Source organism: Pelobates fuscus, chromosome 6, assembly GCF_036172605.1.
Source record: "Pelobates fuscus isolate aPelFus1 chromosome 6, aPelFus1.pri, whole genome shotgun sequence".
In the NCBI taxonomy this organism is placed as follows: Eukaryota; Metazoa; Chordata; class Amphibia; order Anura; family Pelobatidae; genus Pelobates; species Pelobates fuscus.
The window spans coordinates 86,597,636-86,621,970 of NC_086322.1; the positions used below are offsets into that span (position 1 = coordinate 86,597,636).

The 24,335-nt window shown below is 39.9% G+C and overlaps 1 protein-coding gene across 1 annotated transcript in view; it reads right to left on the bottom strand.

The window, feature by feature from the left end:
* The window catches only part of COMMD8 (COMM domain containing 8), a 41,018-nt gene that overhangs the window by 16,123 nt on the left and 560 nt on the right, over positions 1 to 24,335 (bottom strand). The window contains exons 2-3 of the mRNA XM_063459930.1: positions 9,757 to 9,912; positions 8,804 to 8,956 (exon numbers count right to left, since the gene is read on the bottom strand). Of these exons, the coding sequence (XP_063316000.1) occupies positions 8,804 to 8,956; positions 9,757 to 9,912 (309 nt within the window). The remainder of the gene's footprint in view (positions 1 to 8,803; positions 8,957 to 9,756; positions 9,913 to 24,335) is intronic.

The following is a 24,335-nucleotide window of genomic DNA, read 5'->3' on the forward strand; positions in this document are numbered from 1 at the left end:
TGCCTACATGAACACTAGAAAGAAATTAAATGCCAAATGTAAAATTCAGTTATTAAATCCTCAAATAAGTGGAGGCCTGAAGAATAGAGCAAAATCATGACACACAATTTAGGGTTTGTTGGACATTCCAAGAAGGAATGATGTGAAATTATCCTAAGGGCTCTCTCACTATATTAACCCCTTAAAGGGTGCATAAATCCTTGCAATGGTAATTATTGCAGTTTTTAATAAACTAATAAATATCTTTGAGGGTTAGCTCCACCACTAGTGGCTGTCTACCTTTCGGTCGCCTTACACTGGACGCCCTCATGCTCATTATACATGCTTTCCTATGGGGGACATACTAATGCAAGCACGTCCATTGCAACGCATGTGCATTACATCAGCCGGCGGGGGAGGAGCGGATGGAGCTCAAACCAGTGCCCAGGTACATCAGCGCTGGAATCAGGTAAGTGACAGAGGGTTTTTGTTTTTTTAAAACAAGGGAAGGGGGCTCTATAGGGAGTTATAGTGCCAGGAAACCAACTTTGTTTCCTGGCACTATAGTTTCCCTTTAAGGACATAAAGACATTCCGTAAAGAGAAAAGAAAAGTGAATGGCACTTACACAGTAAAATAAAAACACAGTACTGGAGTGAAAAAGGTGTTCCACAACACCCTAAAATCAAAGTAATAAAAAAGGTACTTGAGAGCAACAAGTGCCAAATACACACACCACTCCCTGTGTATCAATAAGAAATAGTAATACTTATACATGTACAGGTATATATAGGAGATGTTATAGATAGAAGTACTCCCTAAGTAGAAAACCCAATAGGAAGTACGAAGAAAAATGGGTTATAGGGGTGGCAAAAGGGCATAGAGCACAGAAGAGGGGAAAAAAGGGTGAAGGTAAGACCACCCCGTATGCAAACGGGCTGATCTCCTTCAAACCACCCCAAAACAACGTCTTAACAAGAAAATAAATAAACTTTATTTGAAATAACTAGGTAAAAACAAAACACCTAGGAACTCATAGATAAATCATTCCTGCTAACTGCAACGATATAGCTGTATCAATCCCTAGACAATGTAGCAGTCCAACTTATAACAGAGTTGTTGCTAAAGGTAATTGTTGCAATATAAACTAAACCTTGCAGGTCGTCACTAAGGACCAAATAAGCAGAAAGTGCAGAGTTACACAAAAATAATGGAAATCGAAAGGATAGAGGAGGGCATGTAATAGGAGAAAAGAATATAAATTAGTAGTAACCTCAAAGGGAGTCCAAGCTTTACATAAGCTGGATAACTCTACCTAGAATAGCTCCATATAGAAAGCCCAATCTCCCTAACACATTGTAACCAAGGCCGACCAGCCCAAATAACGTGTAACACACTGCCAATATGAGTTCACTAGAGTTAAATAAAAATCAACGACTAAGCATCGGAAAAGCCCGACGCGTGTTTCGGCAGACTAACCGCCTTTCTCAAAAGCAAAGTAAAGTAAACCAACTTAAGTCTCCCCCTTCATCTATTTAAATATCTCCTACACACCTCCCATCTGCCGTCATTGGTCGCGAGTAGCCAGTGCCGTCTGTCCATCTCGTGGGGAGGGGTTGTAGTTACTGCACATGTCATGCCAAAATATCCGTGCATGCGCACTGGACAGAGCCCCATATAGTACATGAACTAACTGTGCAGTTAGTGCGCATGTCAGAACACCGATATCGGCGCATGCGCAAGAACTTCGTACAGGGAGTGAATTGGAAATTCCGTGCAATCTCGTCACGGTATATATATAAGTGGAAAGTTGCCCAGAAAACTTATGGCCATTATTAAACTTAAGTAGGGGAATATGCCCATATTCAAATTAGTAGATACTTCAATGTTTTCCGGCAAATCTATGACGGCTAAAAATAGAGCCATTCTGGAAAGGGTAGGCAGTGGGGATTAAGAGAAGGGGAATTAAAGAAAAATAAAGATAATAAATTAATATTACATTTTACAAATAAATGAAAATATATACATTACAAAAAGACAAAAAAGAGTGGGAAAGAATAAATCCTTCAATACAGCTGGTTGTTTTAGTAAAGAAAAAAATATATATGTATATATCAACAGGACATTATTCAAAATAGTGGTTATATGAAGGGGGCAAAGGAGAAGCCCTCATTCAAACCTAAGGGTTGGAGTGTCTTCAGTTCATATATCCACCTAGATTCCCTCGGTCTTAAGGTTTTGTCGAAGTCTCCACGTCTAGGGGTCCTTTTTACCAATTCTAGTCCACAGAACCCTAGGTTATTAGAGTCCCCATGGTGGTATTCTCTAAGGTGTCTCGAGATAGGTGTCTCAAGACGATTTCTAGGGGATCTTACATGCTCCATGATCCTGTCTTTAAAAGCCCTAAACGTTTTCCCCACATATTTCTGTTCACACGTACACAATAGCAGGTATACAAGGCCCTTTGTATTACAATTAAAAAAAGTTTACATTTTAAAGGAACCTTGTCCTTTGCTATCGCCAACAGTCCTGGAGTCTTTAAGGATAAACTTACAGGCTACACATCTACCACAGCCATATGTGCCAGTTGGAGGGGTACCCAACCAAGTGGCACGCAGCTGTGGTTTAGTGGAGAAATGACTAGGTAACAGAAAGTCACGAATATTCCGTCCCCGTCTATCTGTAATATTAACATGTGGGCTTAGAGCATCCTTAAGATGTACATCATTTAGTAGGATAGGCCAGAATCTCTCAAGTGACTTCCGTACTTCTGGCCACCCTACATCAAATGTTGCAATCATACGGATATTTCCAGCATCCTTGTTGATATTCTTTTTCGGAAGGTCACACAGTAGGTCACTCCTCTCAGTTTGGAGTGCTCTTTTATATGCCCTTTGAAACAGCGATTCGGGTAGCCCTTCTCCTTGAAGTGTTGCCGAAGTTGTTTCGCTTTCATTGTAAAGTCCTGGATGTCACTACAATTTCTCAGAAGGTGAAGATACTGGCCCACCGGAATACCCTCCTTGAGGGGTCGCGGATGGTGACTAGTCCAGTGTAGGAGAGAATTAGTTGCCGTGGGTTTTCTAAACAACGTGGAATGAAATGTGCCATCTTCGCTAATACTAATAGTCACATCAAGAACATTTATGGAACGTCCTCCGAATTCAGATGTAAAATCGAAGATTTTCATCATTATGGTTAAGTAGTACTACCATATCTGAGAATTCCCGGGGGGTGCCCTGCCAGACAATCAAGATGTCATCGATATAGCGATATAGCGATATACCTTAGGTAAGTATTCTCTCAACATATCTGAGTTACGGATCTGATGTTCCCACCAACCCAGGTGAAGGTTCGCATATGAGGGGGCACAGGCCGTCCCCATAGCAGTACCCCTTACCTGGTGGTATATACGATTGTTAAACAAAAAATAGTTGTGTGACAAAATAAACTTAAGGAGACGTAGAAGAAAGGCCGTATGTAAATCATCCCTAGGAGCTCTTTGATCAAGAAAGAAACCAACATGTTCAATTCCTCTATCATGAGGTATGGAGAAATAGAGTGATTCGACATCCAGACTGCATAGTTGGACAGTGGGGGAAAATTTGAGATTCAAAAGTATTTTTAAAGCTTGCTTGGTATCCCTAATATAGGAAGGTAAGGTTTCAACAAAAGGTCTTAGAACTCGGTCAATATACAGGCTGCCATTTTGTGTGAGGTTGTCAACCCCAGAGACGATTGGACGTCCTGGGGGTGCCTCCAAATTCTTGTGAACTTTAGGTAAGCAGTAGAAGGTTGCCATTTTTGGGTGACAAGTAAGAATAAATTTGAACTCGTCACCCGACAGCAACCCCCCACTGCGACCATCTTCCAATATCTCCCTATACTTAGATAGGAAGTCATTCGTAGGATCGTACTTGAGAACTGTGTATGTCTCAGTGTCCCTGAGGACCTGTTCATATATAGGAGATGTTCCATGTGGTAAATTCCTATAATGACAAAAAAATAGTACACAGTATATACAGAAAGAAAGATTTAAAAGTGATTGAATACACTCACGGATTTCAGAGCCGTGCCAGGCTCTGTATATAGTGCCCAAGGGTGCCTCAAAAGGCTTTATGGAGAATCTTGAGTGATGTCCCCCAAAAGCAGGAAAAGCAGCAAATGATGATATAAAAATAGTAAATTTATTGTAAATAAAAGTTTAACCCCTTAAGGACCAAACTTCTGGAATAAAAGGGAATCATGACGTGTCAGACACGTCATGTGTCCTTAAGGGGTTAAAAATGATGACTGTGCAGGTCCCATATGGTGACACACAAAATCACAGTAATGCAGACGCGTTTCAACTCAGTACGAGTTTTCATCAGTGCATAAAACATCCAGCTGCTGTTCCTTTTTAAATTCGCCGCTTTTCTGATTGCCAGTCACGTGGGCGGAAGTTCGGCTGACCGGCGTCTAACGTCACTTCCGGTATTTCGGCACTCATTTTCCAGCTTGATTCTGTTCAATACATTTGCCCAATTGAAGCTGGAGGCTCCATATTGTAAATGGGCGTCTTGCATAGTTTTTGAAATGCATACATATGGACAGTGACTTATGATGTGAAAAATGACAATTATATATACAAATAGCGGCAGTAGTACAGTAGTGCATAAAGGAAAAAATTAATTCATAAACAACTTATAGGCACATAATGCATAATGTCAGTTTAGGTTTGTTTTGTTAATGCATTTGCCCAAGTGAAGCAGGAAGCTCCATGTTAAGGATGGGCATCTTTTATATCTTACAGGATGCATACATATAAACAATAACTTGTAATATAGAAAATGACAATTATTTGTGCAAATAGCAACAATAATGCAATAGTGCATACAGAAGGGAAAAAAAGATTATATATTAATAAAAAGACAACATATAGGCACATAATGTATAATGTCTTAAAGGTATACCTCACATCTAAACTATATGGATGTAGCCCATATAGAATAGGATTGGTGGATTAAAAAGACCAAAAAATATAAAAATATGTGTAAAAAAAAAAATATATATATATATATATATGTAAAAAAACTATAAAAACAAAAGAGGCTAATATATTATAAGAAATGAGCCAACTCAAAATCTAAATTTAAGCCATTGGGGGATAAAGTATTTAATTCAAATATCCACCTGCTTTCAATTTTGCAAAGTTCTTTAAAATTGTCTTCTCCCCTCCAATCCTTTTTCTTTTGGGCAATGGCAATAAAATGAACATATCATTGAAGGATCACTGTTATGGCATTGTGAAAAATGTGCAGAGACACTGTGTTTAGCATACCCCCTCTGTATATTGCCCAAGTGTTCCAGTATGCGGGTTTATAGGCTCCTCGTGGTCATTCCCACATACTGTAGTCCACAAGGGCACCAGAGGAGGTATATCACATTACTAGAGTGGCATGTAAGAATATAATTAATTTTATATTCCTTTTTTGATGTGTTGGAGATAAATTTAGTATGTGTATCTTTTTTAAATTTTGTTCTTTTGCAGGCTGTGCACATTTTACACGGATAAAAGCCATGTTTTTGGTTGAAGGCATTAGTTTTAGCGGTATGTGATTTTTAACCAATAGAGTTTGGAGATTTTTTGTACCTCTATATACAATTTGGGGTTTTTCACTGATGATGTCATTAAGATCTTCATCGGTTCTCAAGATGTGCCAGTATTTCTGAACAATGGATTTTAGATGTCTAGCATCACCACTATAGTCCAAAATTAAAAGAGGTTCCTCTGTTTGTTTAATTGCTTGTCTGTCTTTATATTCTAATAAGGACTCTCTATTTAGTTGTTTGGTTTCCTGGATTTGATGATCTAAAGTGGTCGGATCATATTTCTTTTCAACAAAAAAGTTTTTTAATCGTCCCGCCTGTTCCTCATATTCCATAATGTCACTGCAATTTTTAAAAATATACAGTTGAATTGGCTTTTGGGCACATTGCGCAACCATGGATCGTAATGACAACTCGTGGTATCAATGTACCCATTGACATCCACCGGTTTGAAATAGGTTCTAGTGGAGATATGATTGTTGGAGATATAAATCTCTAGGTCTAAAAACTGGACCGACGTTTGACTGATTTGACTAGTCAAAACAATATTTCTGCAATTGTCATTAAGGCCTTCCAAGAAGAGATCCAAAGAAGTTCTTGACCCCTTCCATATAAAGAAAATGTCGTCGATATAGGACCTGCGATAAAGGACCAGACCCGCTCCCAGGTCATCCCGACCTGCAAGGAAAGTACCTTCCCAGTGGGACGTGAACAAATTTGCGTAACTGGGAGCGAATCTGGTCCCCATCGCAGTACCGACTAACTGTAAAAAAAAAAAGGAACCATCGAACCAAAAGAAATTGTTGGTGAGGATTAAATGGATACTGTCTATAACAGTGATGGCAAACCTTTTTGAGCCCGAGTGCCCAAAACCGCAATACATGCCAACTTTTTTTTCCTTAAAGTGCCAACATGGCAATTAAACCTCAATACTGAGGTTTAAGTTCAGAAAAAACAACTCGTACTGTTGTCCGAACTAATTAACAAGTTTTGTTTTAAAAGAACACAACAGCAGAGAGTTCAATAATACAAATAATGATATAAATAGATAAAATTAAGCTTATATTTATGAGTATCTCCAACAAATGCAATACATACACACAGTCTGCTGAATACACACACACGCCTGCTGAATACAGAGACTGCTGTGGGGGGGTAAAAGTACATCTTTTGAGTTCTGGCATGGAATTCTTATGCAGTTAGTATGTGCCCTTACTGTGCTCACTGAAACCTCTGTGCCTGTTGCCACCAAGTCTTGCTACAGGTCTGGTTGCAGCCATTAATAGCTTCCTTTTTCTACCCGGTCCAGGTAGTGTAACCACTATTCCTTTAATGTTGAACTTGTGAACTATGCTTCCAACACGGTCTCTAGGAACATTCAGTACCTTTGCTTTCTTTTTGTATCCTGTTCCTTGTTTGTGAGGGGCGATGATTTCTTCTTTCTGGACTATTTTTTTGATTAAGCCATATTTCTAACATGCAGTCAAATGTGACACTCAAAAAATCCCTAGCCATTTCAGGTATTTTAAGTGTTCAGCTCAAAACATACCTGGTGCAACTAATGAAGCCCTTGATTAATTGCATCAGGTGTGCCTGAGACAACACCTGTTTTGCATATATGTGCTGTTGAGTTATTTTATTTAAGTGGTTGAATAATTTTGAGACTGGAGAAATCATTATAAATTGAAGAAGAATTTGGGCAAACCACTTGAAGCATTCGTTGTGCTGAGCTATTTCAATTGATGTGTTCATTGCACACAGCTGATAGTCTGTAAAGTTTGACAAACCTGATTTTCAATGGGGGCTGAAAATTTTGATTACAACTGTATAGTGTTCCTTTAACCCCTTAAGGACACGTGACATAATCTGAGATGTTTCCATTTTTTATCCTTCTCTGGGTAGATCAATATTATAATAAAACTTTACTTCTCCAGTCTCTTGAAATGCATAAAACTTACATTTCTTATTGGTAATTACAGATAATTAGTAAATGACTTCATAGGCATTATAAAAAAATAAAAAAAATAAACTATTTCCTCTGCAGATACCTAAAAGGCTGACAGCAGGCACAACACATAAATGCTGTACATTTTATGACAGGTTCAATTGAGGGGGAAAAAAAACGAACAATAAATAAATAACCCACAATTTCCACTACGGGATATGTGTATTCTCTGTTTCACTGTATAGGTGTATTTGTAAGTAGGCCACTGGAACCCATTAGCAGACAATATTTACTGGTTTGAATAAATCTATGTTCACAAGGTTTCTTATGGCCCATTTTGGCTGTCACTGCTATCTATGCCGAGGTTCATAAGCTTTGTACATGCTGTTTTCAATTTAAGCTAATGACTTTAGTCTTCCTAGGAACCCATTTGTAGTCACAGGTGTAAAGTATCTAACAATACAGATGACCACAGACATCTGCGAGAAGAAAACAGCCTCTCTCTCTGGATTAAAGAAGAATGGCCAAGCGCATCTACATTATTAAACAGATCATAAGCTTTGTCAAAAAAAAATAAAAAAAAATTTAAACGTATCAGTGCAACTACAGCATTATTAGCCTGTTTTCTAATAAGTCACTAGAAAAATGGTAGGCAAAGCAAGGAATCAAACTATAAAGAGTAAATAAGGTATGTTTTCATTCCTTTTAGCATGGCTAAGTGAGAGCAAGCCAACTAAATGGAGTTTTTTTTTAAACACTATAGGGTCAGGAACATATGTTTGGGTTCCTGTCCCTTTAGAGTTCCTTTAACCAAATCCCCTTATTTGAATCAACAGCAGTAAGATATTAGACTACTACAAACAAAAACAATTTTTTTTTTGTGTGTAACTATTGCTATCTTCTGAAAAAGTTTCAAGAGTAGATTCAATCCTTTAGTACATTTTGTTGGCCCAGTGGAAGCTGTTTAATTATGCACTGCGGGATGGTTTTCTATAAAAGGGAACCATTAAGTAAATAGCACAGCCATAAGTTGTGTCAGTTTCATACAGTGAGCAGGTCACAGTCTATGAATGCATTTCTTCATGTTAAATAAGTTCGGCAAAAGCGAGTTTATGTCTATACAAATATATGGCAAATGTAAATTTTGCTAGTAACGTTAATGTAATATGGCTAACAGGTAGGATTACTCTGTAGAGCAAAAAAATAAAATAAAAATCAGAGCTGTCAAATTAGTTTTCTATAAATAAATAGCATTTCAAAGAAACACATTACGCAACTAATGATTACATACTTTCAGCTGCCAGTCAAAGTCCTGTAAGAAAGCAGAGGACATTCCGCACACCTTCTCCACAAGGGCTTCAACTATTTCAGGATTTCTGCTTTTCAAACACTTTACAATTGCCTCTTGATGGTCTGGACTTAGGCCATTTAAATGGTTAACAACCTGGAAATTAAACAAGAGAGAGTAAATAGAGGTGACAAGCAAGACATTTTACATCAGAGGTGTCCAAAAGGTAGATCTCCCAATGTTGTATAACAACGACTCCCATGATGCTTTGCATGTTTTTGCATACCTTTAGACTGACAAGGCATCATGATCGTTATCGTTTTAAAACATCTGGGGATCTACCTTTTGGGCACCCCTGTTTTACGGCATAATCATTTTAGCAGACTATGCATCATATTGGGGTTTATTCACTAAACAGTGGGTTATTGCAAATGGGTATGTGACAAGATGGGGGCATCTAAGTCGGTGAGTGTACATAACAGAGGTGAAGAGAGTGGGAATGCACAGTAAGCTTGGATATAAGTAATGTTTTAAATTCACTATACAGGTGAGTTGTAGCAAGAATTAGGCATGGAGTGGTGAGATTGTCCTATACTGAACATTGGTAGCTGGAACATTTTTGCAGTTCCTGGACCACACAGCATAGCAGCTGCTTGCTTTGTAGTCAATCACGAGAAAGAAAGGAGCAATTCGCTCCTCCTGCGTGTTCATAGCATTCACGGTCAGTTAGCACGAAGTGGCAAGAGGGAAAAGCAGCAGATGCAACAGAGAAGCTGGTATAGCCACCACCAGTTTCTGCGGCGTGATATATATTATGACAGTCTAGGTTTTGGCAGGTGGATTCTTTGTGAGAAAGGCAGTCTTGGTGCACAGCCCTTGTTGACATAAATCATTGCTCAGTGAATAGCAACCTCTGCAAGTCAGGTGTAAAAATTGTACATAGAATCACAACCTACCTCCTCTGGAGTTTGATTTTTGCCAATGCTAGTTTTAAAAAAAGTTGAGAATTCCTCCAAAACCTCTAGCCATTCCCTCAAGCTCCAGACACTGCCATAATCTCGGAAACGAGGCTGTGCACGACCACATATTCCATCTATGACTTTATGAAGAAACTGGAAGAAATGTCAAAAGAAAGAAAAAGGTCAAAACATTTTATACATTATTTCCCAAAAATAAAAAATATTTCTGTGATAAGCAGCTCTGGTTGTAGCTTCAAGTTTGGATTCATCATGAAACTTGTTATGGACTACATCTCCCATAATGTTCTTACAGCCAAAAAAACTGGAAAAGCATCAGGGGAGATGTAGTCCAAAACATCTGGAGTGCCGAAGGTTGCTTACCCCTGGCCACTTTTCACATGGCTGCTAGAGGTGCTTCACCGACATGCAGGGTGTGGAGACACTGAAGTTTACTCATAGAGATGCCTTGATTCAATTAATGTCTATTAGGAGATGCTGATTGATCAGGGCTGTGTTAGGATTGTGCAGGCTCTGCCCCTGATCTGCCTCCTTGACAAGCTCAGCCAATCCAATGCTTTCCTCAGTGAATGCATTGGGATTGGCTCAGAACGCCACTTCTGATGATGTCAGCCAAGCAGGCTGATCAGAGGCAAAGCCAACAGCAGCAAACTGGAATAAAGGTAAGATTTTGCTATATTTTGGGGATGCAAGGGGAGACCAGAAGGGGCTAGATGGTGGTTTTAACACTGTAGGGTCAGGAATACATGTTTGTATTCCAGACCCTATAGTGTTCCTTTATCAGTGACATTTTCACCTGCAAATAATTTCATTTATAAAATTGTCCTTGATGAATGCATACAACATGCATTGGATGGAATGAGTGGAAGTAATTCAAAGCCACACTGAATGGTCAAACTGAGCGTTATGAAGAAACGTAGAGGGCATGGTAGTTCTATGTATGTTCGGATGCGTAGGTCGTGCGGAGGAGGGGGGTTTGAGTCCCATGTGCTACACAATCTGTCTGTTGACATCACTCCCTCCCCTCCTCCCACTGTTATTATGTTTTTTTTTTTTGTTTTTTTTTTTGCTCCCTTCTTCTTTCCTCCTTTTGGTTGTTAATTAAATTTACTCTAACCACTCTCATCTCTTATGTGACACGGGTCTCAGCCCCATCTTAAAGTACAGCTTTCATCACCCAGTCATGATGATTTTTGTATTCACCTACTGATATCGGATAATGTGTCAGGAATTCTTAAAGGATCTGGCTTTATTAATATCTTCTAATAGAAACATTGGTACACTAGTTATCACGGGTCCAACACTCTGAGACTACTGTTAGACTTGTCATTTTTTTCTCTACTGTTCAAAATACTCTGTATTGCAAAATTCTTTACAAATAACGATTGTCTTCAGGCCACTTCAAATGTCAAATTGGCTTAAAATGCAATGTGCATAAGACATTTGCTCAGGCCAGCCAATTAAATCTACAGTTGCTCCTGTTCAATTAAAACTGCCATCTGATCCAACACCACACCCTTGTACTAGAACAGAAAGATCACACATCCAGATACTAAACCCCTGTAATATCTATGTCTATTGTGCCCCACACTCTCAATCTCCAGTATTTCCTTATTTTGCTCCAACATACTGCTGTCCACTGCATCATGCCTTGGCATTCTACAGTAAAAATACCCATGCCAAAAAAACTTTAATATATGCACACACACACACACCGTGTCTTTGGCGCACACAATAAAAGTGCTTGGTATGCACACCCAACCCAGCGGAAAAACAGAAATTGAGGAGACAAAAAAAATAGAATAACTTAGAGTGTAGTATTCAATACAAAATGTAATAATACGTAAGAATTCTTGAGAAAGTCTGATAAGACGAAATGCTTTGAGCTTATTTTTGGCATCTATATCACAAGGATTTTCCATCCACGTACGATTAAGTTCTTTTTCCACCCCTCGAGAATATCCTGCTTGGGCATTTTAAATAGAAGGATATCAGAGACTTCCCACGTGCATCTCACCAGAGATAAGTGGCCCCTCAATGGACAATGCTCATATAGCACAAATCTTTTTTGTGCAAATTTACCTTGTGAGTGTTAGTTTAGCCATATGTATTATTATATTGTGTATTAAATACTACACTATAAAAGGGTTTTTTCCCCCCTTTTTCTATTTTTTTTTTTCGTCTCCTCAATTACGGTTATTACATCTGGGAGTGCTTTAATCAAGATTTTATATCTAAAAAAAAAAAAAAATCTGTTACAGGCAACATTAAATTGCACTTATTTTCCACTCGGTTGTGTGTGCAACCACTTTTATTGTCTGTGCCAAAGACACTGTATATTATATATACACATTTTTTCTGAAACACTGCACATCCAGACTCCTGCCACCATGACCAATTCAAAAAGCAGAAGTGGTTGGAGTAACGTTTAATACCTACAAGCGTGCACCCTTGCTTCCAAACAGTACTGGTAGTTTATTTCGAAAATAAAAAGGTATTTAAAACTTCTCTAACATATTATTTAACATTATTTACTAAAGCAGACAGACATTCGCTTTAAAATATGTTGCTATTTTCAGTAAGCACCACTGTTAAAAATGTCTTCTGAGTACTTACAAATAACTATTGTTTCTATATTACTTTATTATACACCTACTGTATGTAATATTCCCATTTTTGCTTTTTCATTGTGTGTTTAACTTGGTCAAGTGTGTTGTGATGGTTGGCTGAATTAGATATGCATGTGTGGAGTTGGCAGAGTGTGATTATGTGTATGTGTGGAACTACGGTAGCTGAATGAGATTGTGTGTGGGGTTGGGTCTCTAACTTTAATAGTGTTACTTTGGAATTACAAAACAGACATAGGCGCGCACACCCAGGTAGGCACTTTAACCCCTTAAAGGACCACTCTAGTGCCAGGAAAGCATACTCGTTTTCCTGGCACTAGAGTGCCCTGAGGGTGCCCCCACCCTCAGGGACCCCCTCCCGCCCGGCTCTGGAAAGGGGAAAGGGGTAAAAACTTACCTTTTTCCAGCGCTGGGCGGGGAGCTCTCCTCCTCCGTTCCTCCCCGTCGGCTGAATGCGCACGCGCGGCAAGAGCTGCGCGCGCATTCAGCCGGTCGCATAGGAAAGCATTCATAATGCTTTCCTATGGACGCTTGCGTGCTCTCACTGTGATTTTCACAGTGAGAATCACGCAAGCGCCTCTAGCGGCTGTCAGTGAGACAGCCACTAGAGGAAAAAGGGGAAGGCTTAACTAATTGATAAACATAGCAGTTTCTCTGAAACTGCTATGTTTATAAAAAAATTAGTTAACCCTAGCTGGACCTGGCACCCAGACCACTTCATTAAGCTGAAGTGGTCTGGGTGCCTAGAGTGGTCCTTTAAGACCGCAGCCAAATGTACAAGTTGTGATCCAAAAAAAAACGTAAACAAAACCTGGCATTTGCGCTATATGTCTGTCCAACCGTAATTCACCTCTTTCATATTAAATGCACCCACACTTATTATATATCATTTTATTCAGGGGAAACAGGGCTTTCATTTAACATCAAATATTTAGGTATGGAACATAACTTAATATGAATACAATATAAAAAAAAATGAGAGAAAATAAGATTTTTTTTAAATTTTCTTCGTTCTATGTGACATTTTAACTGTCAATGTCATAATACTGTTTGCTTTTACTGCAATAAAATACACATCTTTGTATTGAGCGATGTCTCACGTGTAAAACAGTACCCCCTATGTACAGGTTTTATGGTGTTTTGGGAAGTTACAGGGTCAAATAAAGCATGTTACACTTTTCAGTTTTTTCACATTGAAATTTGTCAGTTTGGTTACGTTGCCTTTGAGACTGTATGGTAGCCCAGGAATGAGAATTACCCCCATGATTGCATACCATTTGCAAAAGTAGACAACCCAAGGTATTGCAAATGGGGTATGTCCAGTCTTTTTTAGTAGCCACTTGGTCACAAACACTAGCCAAAGTTAACGTTAATATTTGTTTGTGTGTGAAAAATGCAAAAAACGCCAATTTTGGCCAGTGTTTGTGACTAAGTGGCTACTAAAAAAGACTGAACATACCCCATTTGCAATACCTTGGGTTGTCTACTTTTGCAAATGGTATGCCATTATGGAGGTAATTCTTATTTCTGGGCTACTATACGGTCTCAAAGCCAACGTAACCAATCTGGCGAATTTCATTGTGAAAAAACTGAAACGCAAGCCTTATGTTTGACTCTGTAACTTTTGAAAACACCCTAAAACCTGTACATGAGGGGTACTGTTATACTCAGGAGACTTTGCTGAACACATATATTTGTGTTTCAAAACAGTAAAAAGTATTACAGCAAAAATATCGTCAGTGTAAGTGCCGTTTGTGTGCGAAAAATGCAATAAATGTAACTTTCCCTGACGATATCATTGTTGTAATACATTTTACGGTTTTGAAACACAAATATTTGTGTTCAGCTATGTCTCCCGAGTAAAACAGTACCCCCCATGTACAGGTTTTATAGTGTCTTGGAAAGTTATAGGGTTAAATATAGTGCTAGCAAATTAAATTCCCTATACTTTCGGCCTGCGTGGTTAGGCAGGTCCCGCTAATTGTAATTAATTAGGATACCTAATTATGTAAAATTATTACATAAATATATATGTAAAATTATTATATATACACGTGTGTGGATATATATATGTATATAATTTTTTATTTATAAAAATTATTTTTATTTATATATAGGTATACATATAGTGATGTATACGTATATACTTAGGTATATACATATATATATTATTTCGTTCTACGTGTATTTTGATATCAATATATATATATTAATATCAAAATACAGTTAGAACGAAATTACACACATATATTTTAAATAATTTTTTTAACGTATTTATATTTTATTATAAAATATATATATAATTATAATTATGTATATATTTAATAAATATCCTTCTATGTGTATTTTGATATTTATATATATAAATATTAAAATACACTTAGTGTATGTGTAAATGTGTGTGTCTGTATATATATATATATATACTTAGATCATTTATATATATATATATATATATATATATATATATATATATATAAAATATATATATGATCTAAGTATATTTGATGTGTAACTGTAATTTATTTTATTTTGTAACATTAAGGGGTTAAGAGGGGAGCAGAGGGGCAGAGACAGTGTCAGCCAGTGATTTTACATGTCCCCCGACCGCGATCTGCAGATTGAAAATGCGGCCGGCTCCATGTGTCAGCCGATTTTAAAATCGGCTGACACATGGTAAATACCGATCGCAGTGACATCCTGTCACTGCGATCAGAAGCTGCAGACCGTGGTCCCCAGGCACAGGGGGGCTGCCTGGGGGGCCAGGCATGCCCCCCGACCGCGATCTGCAGCGGCCATGTGCCGCCGGCCACGTGGGGGGTAAGACCGCCCAGGACGTACTATGCCGTCCTGCGGCGTTTAGAGCCGCCCAAATAAGGACGGCATAGTATGTCCTGCGGTCTTAAGGGGTTAAAGCATTGTTCTTGCATATGCTCAGCAATAATATAGGAACATGCCGAATTACAGGCGCAGATCTCAGCAATCTGTACCTACCATGTATCTGTGTGATGAGTATGACTATCATTAAACAAAAAAAATATAAGACTTAAAAAGGGACACTATAGTAATCAGAACAACACTACCACCTATGAACATCTCTAGAGGCAGTCACTCAGACAGCCACTAGAGTTGCTTCCTGGGTCAGTGCTGCACGTTCAGTCTGTCCACGAACTGCATGGAGGTGCTGAACGTTCCTCATAGAGATGCACTGAGGAGATGCTAATTGGCGTAGTGCAGCATTTGCCGTGCATGCACAAAAGCCTCTAATGTTTTTTTTATGGGAAAAAACCTGTCCCCTTAACCCTGCAATGGTAATTATTGCAGTTTCTGAGAAACTGCCATCATATTGCAGGGTTAAGACAGCCATTAGAGGCATTTCCGGGTGGTTAGGCGACATCATCGTGCATGCACATTAGTGCCCATCAGTAGAGGGATGTCAGAGGGGGATAAGGCATGCAAAAACAAAAAAATTGATGAAAAAAAATAATAATTTACATGATGTATTGTACATTTTGTGACGTGTTTACGGGTTACATTTCATTAGTGCCCTGTGTTCCCCCATCGAAAGCAGGGAGAGACACAGGCTCCTAAGCAGGAACTTCCGCAAGTGCTCCTAACCTGAACCCTACAGTACATGTCTTAGCTCACTGGCTGAGATAGCTAACTGACCGCTCTTAGCCACTAAGCTAAACCCCTACATAGGAAAATATAGCTCTACAGCATTAGAAGTGGAGCATGAGTATGGAGTATCCTATTTAACCCCTTAAGGACACATGACATGTGTGACACGTCATGATTCCCTTTTATTCCAGAAGTTTGGTCCTTAAGGGGTTAAAAGGCACTTAATAAAAGTGCTGATTTATCATAAAAATCTGCACTTTTATTATTTTATAATGAAGCAGGCAAAGAGATTTCCTCCTTCCGTTGGCTACACTGAGCTAACAGTAGTGGCAGGCACACTCTACCTAAATGAACGCTATAGGGTCAGGAACACAAACGTGTTCAAATCACCTTCTAGCCCCCCTTATCACAGTAAATATAGTCAAATCTTACTTGTATTACAAGTCTGCAGCTTCAGCCTCCACCCCTGAACTGCCTGCTGACATCATCAGACGTGATTCTCTGAGCCAATCACAATGTTTTCACATAGGAGTGGCTGAGACTGTCAAGGAAGCAGATCAAGGGCAGAGTCAGCACAACCCAAACAGAGCCATGGCAAATCAGCATGTCCTCATAGAGATGTATTTAGTAAATACATCTCTATGAGGAAAGTTCAGTGTCTGCATGTAGAGGGTGGAGACACTGAATGGCAGTACTGCACACTGTGCATCACTGCCCCAGGAAGCACCTCTAGTATCCACCTGAGACGGGACCAGTGGAGTGATCACCAGGCTGTAATATAAGCACTGCATTTTCTCTGAAAAGACTGTTTACTGCAAAAAGCCTGAAGGGAATGATTCTACTCACCAAAACAAATACAATAAGCTGTAGTTGTTTTGGTGACTATAGTGTCCCTTTAATCACGTCTCCTCTGCTTTCCCCCTTCTCAAACCAGACCACCGTTCTCTCTGAATGTCATACAGAGTGAGCGCAAGCACGCACGAGGATGGGGGGGGGATATCTTCAGAGGCTACTCAATAAGAAGAAACTTAAAGTAGCTTCCAGGAAAAAAAGGGAGGATTTGCTAAGGCTGCAGTAAATTGGAACTGCAGCTTTTGAAAGCTATTTTAAGATATAACACACCCCTCCAATCAGGGCCGAATTTTCCTATAGGCTAACTAGGCTTCAGCCTGGGGCCTCAAGATCAAGAGGGGCCTACATTCAAATTGTTAGCAAAATTAAAATTACACTATTCTAAAAACAGTGAACACCAAAACACTGAACTGAAAATAAGAAGAAATTCTACGCATATGATATGACCAGTGCCATTGATGTGGAATTATTAAAAATCTTTATTGTACTTGTATTGAATTATTGTACTAACTCCATTTTAACTTTATACTGTGACTTCGTCCTCCATTTTGTCCTCCTAACCTGACTTCTTCAATCCTCCATTTTGTCCTCATGACTTAACTTGTTCATTTTAAAACTACATTACGTGACTGAACTTCTCAATCCAATTAATACAGTAGACAAAGACCGTGTTTCCTTCAAGGACAAGTACCAGGAGGTGCTGGCTACTCCTTAAGACTTGCCGGCTACTCCTTAAGAGCTTGTAAGATAGTACAGTTTGAAGGCCACAGAACACAGTAGTAATGAAATGTTCTATTCATAAGAGACCTTGCACCTGGACATAAAGCCTGATATCACTGACCGTGTAAAATGACGCTTAGGACCCCCTTGTCCCCCACCCGTGTCCAGAATAATCCCACCTCTGATGGGTGGGCACGGGACTAACCTCTTAATTTTACTAACCAATAGGTAAGACACTAACTCCGTCACTTAACAATTAATCCAATTGATGATGTTTATTTGCTGATATTCTAATAATCAATGATGACGCAAAATGCCTCTTAAAAGGGCCTGCGCGCCCGCTTTTACTTCACTTGCCAATAAACTTTCTCGAAGTTATTTTAACCTGAACCTCGTGTGTCAGACTTAATTACTTCAGCGTATATACGCAATTTAATTTTATTGATTTGGACAGGAACAGATAGACTTTGAACATTTTGGTTTACTTTCAAAAAGTACCATAACACCATACTAAGGGGGGGGGGGGTGTCAATCCGGGTGCCATTTACTAGGGGGGTGACCGGGGCAGACTGCAATACCCCTCCTGCCGCGATCGCCGAGACCGGTGGTCTGCAGCTCCGCAATGTGCAGAGCTGCAGACCATGGATCTCGCGTGCACTGCCTAATCAGAGCGTTGCCGCGGGTTACCACGGCAACGCTCTGATTGGGTCTCGCAAGATCCATGGTCTGCAGCTCTGCGGAGCTGCAGACCGGAAATGAGGGCCACCGGACCACCAGGCAGCCCCCACTGGACCACCAGGGATTTAAGGAAAGTTTTTTAGTCACCCCCCCTCTCCTCAGTCACCCCCCTCCCTCACACAATCACCCCCCCTCATCACCCTCTCCCTCTCACAATCATCCCCCCTCCTCCTCCTCCTCCTCATCACCCCCCCTCCTCCTCATCTCGACTTTTTTTTTATTTATTATAAAGGTTAGTACCAATCACAACATGTTTCATTTAACATATTGATATATATCACAGTAATGATGTATTTTATTTTCTCTCATGTAATTTACAAACTTAAAAATGGGAGGTGAAAGGGCCTCATAAGTGGAATAGCCTAGGGCCTCTTCATCTAAATCCGGCCCTGCCTCCAATGTATACATGTATTCATGGGGGTATATCAACTAAATAGTTGTTTTTAAAAGATTTTAATTGTGGAGTAGTCCTTTAAGGCTGGCAAAGCATTTTGGAAGTTGTAGCTCTTCAGCAGCAAGGAATCTACTTCTGGACACATCTTATATGTATGTTTGTGCAGTTTCGTATTGTGCTCAGACACTCAAGCAATGTTTACATTATAAAGATGATAAATGTGTCATAAAACATAGTGTGTAAATGCCTGCATACAGTGTCCTTTTAAATGTCAGAAATTCTTATATTAAAAAGGTAAATTATAGGGTGAATAATGTGACAAAAATAAAGTTAATTTAGGGGCGGAGCCTGACCACGGAGCCACAAGGACGTTCATCTCGGCGGCTCCTGCTGAGCTGGGCACTCAAGGCTGAGCTGGGCACTCAAGGCTGAATTACGCTGCCACACCGGCGCCTAATCAAGGCTAAAGGGCCGCTACGTGAGAGAGGGCACCGAGACAAACTGACCGACACCTCACAAGCGACAAACGGAGCCCAAATCACGATGCGGCCTACCAGCATGGCGGACAATGGGGAGACGGCCGCTCCCTGGAGCCGACACCAAGCCGGGCGCTCGGAGGTGAGCTCTAGTACACTGCCGACTAGGAGCAGACTTTATACACAAGGCAGATGGAAGCCCAGCCAGGGAATCGGCTAACTATTTAACAGTGGGTGCTGGCTGCCAGCCAACATCAGCCTCTGGACAGGGACTCTATCCTAAGCTGCTGATAACCCAACGGCACAAGAACAACAAAATTTCACAAAGGTGAACGCTGTTATTACACTGCTATAATGTTAGACCGGCTACATCCCTTCAATTTATCTTATAGATTAAGCTCAGACAGGTGACCCTAGCTTGTCCCGTAGCGCTTGATTGCTACAACCCTGTCTAGACACACACACACAGCACTTCCCGCTCAGGGAAAGCGTAAGCCTAAAAATCATTAACATATTATGTTTGACACTGCTCTTTCATTGCTTTTTGTCTCCTGGTCTTAAGTCCTAGCGCCCTACTGAGAGATACTTACACTCTTTGAGCCTAAGCTCAAGACACTTAACCGTTACACAATCTACATGCTAGACATGTACCGCTGTAACTCATAGCACCGCAGTTACTCTTCACTAAAGTCCAGCCTGCTGCTGCCCATTTAGGTTCAGTCTAACACAGGGCACACACTCACGCCTTACTAATATGTCTCACGAATGCTGAGATTTTTTTTTACTTGTGGTGTATTTCAATCTATTTCTTTTGCTATAATTTACTTTCAGTCTAGACAGTACATCCTATGGTAAATATGCAATATATGCGCAATCTAGACATATATTTCCAGCTCATAAGATAATCCTCTACTGTTTAAAAAAAAAAAAAAGAAAAGAAAATGTGCACTGTACATAAAGCCACACTGTTGTTCACTATTGTTTATTGATAAGATTGCACCAGCTATTGTGGCTGTGCAACTCTGTTTGTCAATCCATGCACGACATTGTTATGGACAAAATACAAAAATGTATTTTTTACTATTGTGCACAATTAAAAAAATAAATAAAAAATAAAATTAATTTAATGATGCACATACATTTGTGTGCAGCTACAGGCAGACCCCTCACTCACCAAAAAAAAAAAAAAAAACACTATCAGAAACTAGGCTGATGCTATTGGCAGGGCTCCAGTGCACATTGTTTTAAAAAATTGTTACTGGACAGATCTGAAAGGCTTTTCTATACATATAGCTGAAGTTCTAAACCACTGAACACCATCAACTTTGCCATTATGTAAAGTTGTTATGGTGCATAAACAGCCCCTTTAAGATCCAGTAAAACAAATTTCACTAAGTTTTCGATTTTAAAATAATAAATGAGTACTGACCAATAATAGTGCAATGTAGTCCATAGATACACAAGAATGACATTATCACTGCTCAAACCACTAACATGCAGTGGGTACTGAAGGATTACACCAAACACCAAGATCCCTTCAGGGTTTTAAAGTTGTCATGGTGCAAGAATCTTGTACATGTTGCATTTCAGTAGGCATACCTGTACATAATTGGATATTTTTTTATTACTGCCGGAGGTGCAAGTCCACCATCAGTAACCTATATTAGCTAGCAAGGGAGAAAAGTGCAAGCTAGGCTGGGTAATGTTACAGGTACACCCCACTGCCCAAATACAAAATAATGTAGAAATCACTGTTAAGTAGATATACCCCAAAATGACGACTAGCATGCATTTAATTATGTATTGTTTCAGGTTTTGCAAGCTAAAACCAACTTACAAAACGTGCAGTTCTCTTGTCTGCTCCCTTTGCAAGTTTTCCCCTTCTAACCCTGCCCAGACTTTATGTGGCTGTCCAATCACAGACTTCCCAATGCAGCTCAATGAGATGTCTTTGTAAATCAGGTGACCTGGGCAATTGCTACCTCTTGAGGTCAGCTGCATTGAGCTAACAAAACCAGAAAGTAACAATTACCTATTGTCTGCTAGAAAGCCAAGGGAGTGTAACCAGGTTAATTTATAAAAGTGTCAATTTCTATTAAAGGAACACTATAGTCACCTAAATTACTAAATAAAGCAGTTTTGGTGTATAAATCATTCCCCTGCAATTTCACTGCTCAATTCACTGTCATTTAGGAGTTAAATCACTTTGTTTCTGTTTATGCAGCCCTAGCCACACCTCCCCTGCCTATGATTGACAGAGCCTGCATGAAACAAAAAAAAAAAACTGGTTTCACTTTCAAACAGATGTAATTTACCTTAAATAATTGTATCTCAATCTCTAAATTGAACTTTAATCACATACAAGAGGCTCTTGCAAGGTCTAGCAAGCTATTAACATAGCAGGGGATAGGAAAATCTTAATTAAACAGAACTTGCAATAAAGAAAGCCTAAATAGGGCTCTCTTTACAGGAAGTGTTTATGGAAGGCTGTGAAAGTCACATGCAGGGAGGTGTGACTAGGGTTCATAAACAAAGGGATTTAACTCCTAAATGGCAGAGGATTGAGCAGTGAGGCTGCAGGGGCATGTTCTATACACCAAAACTGCTTCATTAAGCTAAAGTTGTTCAGGTGACTATAATGTCCCTTTAAAATTCTGCTTCGGCTTCTGTAGCTCTGTAGAATCTGGATGTAGGTTCAACCCGCATGACAAGTGACTCTGCACTTTTAGATACCTTAGGTAAAAGGGAATCTGTTACAAGATTGTACTCCTGGAATCATAATCACTACAGTGGGATGTAATAGTTTTGATGCTTGAAGTAAGCCTTTAAACGAAAACTGCCATTTAGAGTTATCTTGGGTCAGAATCAGTCATTATCTGACCCAAGATCCTGGCTGCTATGCGCTCACAACAGAGCAACTTTCCCAGCAGTCTTCACTTCTTCCCTCCCCTCTACACTCCACCTTTTCTCAGAAGAACGATAAAACACAAGAAATGTGGATGATAGCCAAGCAATGGCTAAAATGCTACAAAATACAAATTCAAATTTTACGTACGTAGGTCAAATTCTAAAATTTGGTCTCCAATATGTTTCAGTGGTTCAACAGCTAAACCGTAGATATCCAGATCCATGCAACTGCTCAAAATAATTTAGCTGTTGCAGAATCTATTCCTTTCCCAGAGAAATAAAGATCCTTTCACAATATGAAGAATTGGAGAAAGAAAAAAAAAAAAAAAAAAGTTATTTTTTTTTTTAAAAAAGAAATTTTAGCTTAATGTGTAAGAACAGATTTCAAGCCAATCTTAGAGTTGAAAAGTTGTTGCCAAATACATAAAATGAGTTAAAGTAAAGCTTCAAATCTTTAAAGCGCTTCAGTTTAGGAAGTTAAAGAATGTCTGTAACGGATCCCTTATACTCCAGCTGAGTATATCCGTGCAGAATCTACGGAGTGCAGTAGTGATTATAGCTCCCAAGTCCCCAAACATGAGCCTAGACTTCATGAAGGGTAAAACAAATCTGTTTAATCCAGGCACAATGGCCTGCTTATATACAGTACAGGACACAGAAAACACGCCCCTCTCACTCCCATAAACACACCCACAAAATGTCCCCAAAACACCATGTCACCATAACTAAGCAAAAATGACAACATAAAAAAAACACCCGAAAATACATATTTAACATAATGGAATCTCCCTAGTCTATACATCCCTGGATAGCCTGGATCTGAGCGCCCAAGCTGTCCAAATAGCGCTCAGATCCCATGAACACAGTCGAAACACCACTGAGGTGAAGTTTTGACCGACCACTCACGAGGATCCTGCCCAAAATAGTTCTACAGTTTTAGAGATGGCAATTGGTCATGTTCGGGAGTTCCAAAACACGCGAAAGGGTGAACTGTTCCTCCTGGCTCAGTGGTAGCGTTTGTTCGTGAGGTCCGTACGAAGAGCGCTCTCCTGGCTTGCCGTGAACAGAAGCAGGCGTTTGCACAGTTTTACCGTTGTTCGCGCCGTTGAGTGCCTGCTTCAAAATTCCAGACACCCAAAGACCAAGTCCCGCTGCCTGCTTTCGTGCAACAAGATGGCCACCGTTTTCTCCACCCCGTGTGATTCGGTTATACGAACGGCGGCCACACAGAGAGAGCACTTAGTTTTTCTTTGTGCTTAATGAACCAGGGGGTGGTCGGTGTTCGGCAATTTAAAGTATAAAGCAAAGTTTAGACGTATTCCTGAACTGTGGAGGAGAATAGTCCTTGGGAAGGCAAAATTAGGGTTTTTGTCACAATGTCCCTCCACTCTTTATGTAAAAACCATGTTGATTTCAAGACAAATTTACACTTTCATAATGCGGTTAGCTGCTAGCTGCACGCTCCTCCTGGATGTCAATTGGACAGCCAAGAATGGTGCTCTTTCGGCTAGCATTTTACCCAAACACAAAGCGAAAGACAACACTTCACTATGAGAAGCATTGCCGGTAAAGCACAGCGTCTCCATTCTTCTCTAAGAAAAGCACGGGATTGGCTGGAAGTTCATAACTCTAGAGGTAGGTAACTCTTTAAAGGGACACTCCAGGCACCCAGACCACTTCTGCCCATTGGACTGGTCTCGGTGCCAACTCTCATCACCCTTAACCCTGCAAGTGTAATTATTGAAGTTTTTATAAACTGCAATAATTACCCTGCAGGGTTAAGTCCTCCTCTAGCGGCTGTCTACCAGACAGCCACTAGAGGGACTTCCGTGTTCTTAGAACACGAAAAGTGTTTTAAGCGACGCTGGACGTCTTAACGCCATTCGGTCTCCCCAGCCAGCTGATGTCAGCGGGAGAGTAGAGTAAACAGAGCCTGAACCAGCGCCGATGGACATCGGGGCTGGACTCCGGTAAGTCACTGAAGGGGTTTTAACCCCTTCAGCAACTTAGGATGGGGGTGAGAGGGAGAGGGGCACTCCAGGGTCCTGCAGTGCCAGGAAAACTAATATGTTTTCCTGGCACTGGAGATTCCCTTTAAAATTAAGACAAAAAAGGGTAAGAGCAGCCTAGTAAACCCCACAACACTCAGGCATTAAAATTCAAATTAATTATAACAGTAGATTGTTTCTTTAAAGCAGGACTGTCACCGTCTGGTAATTTTGC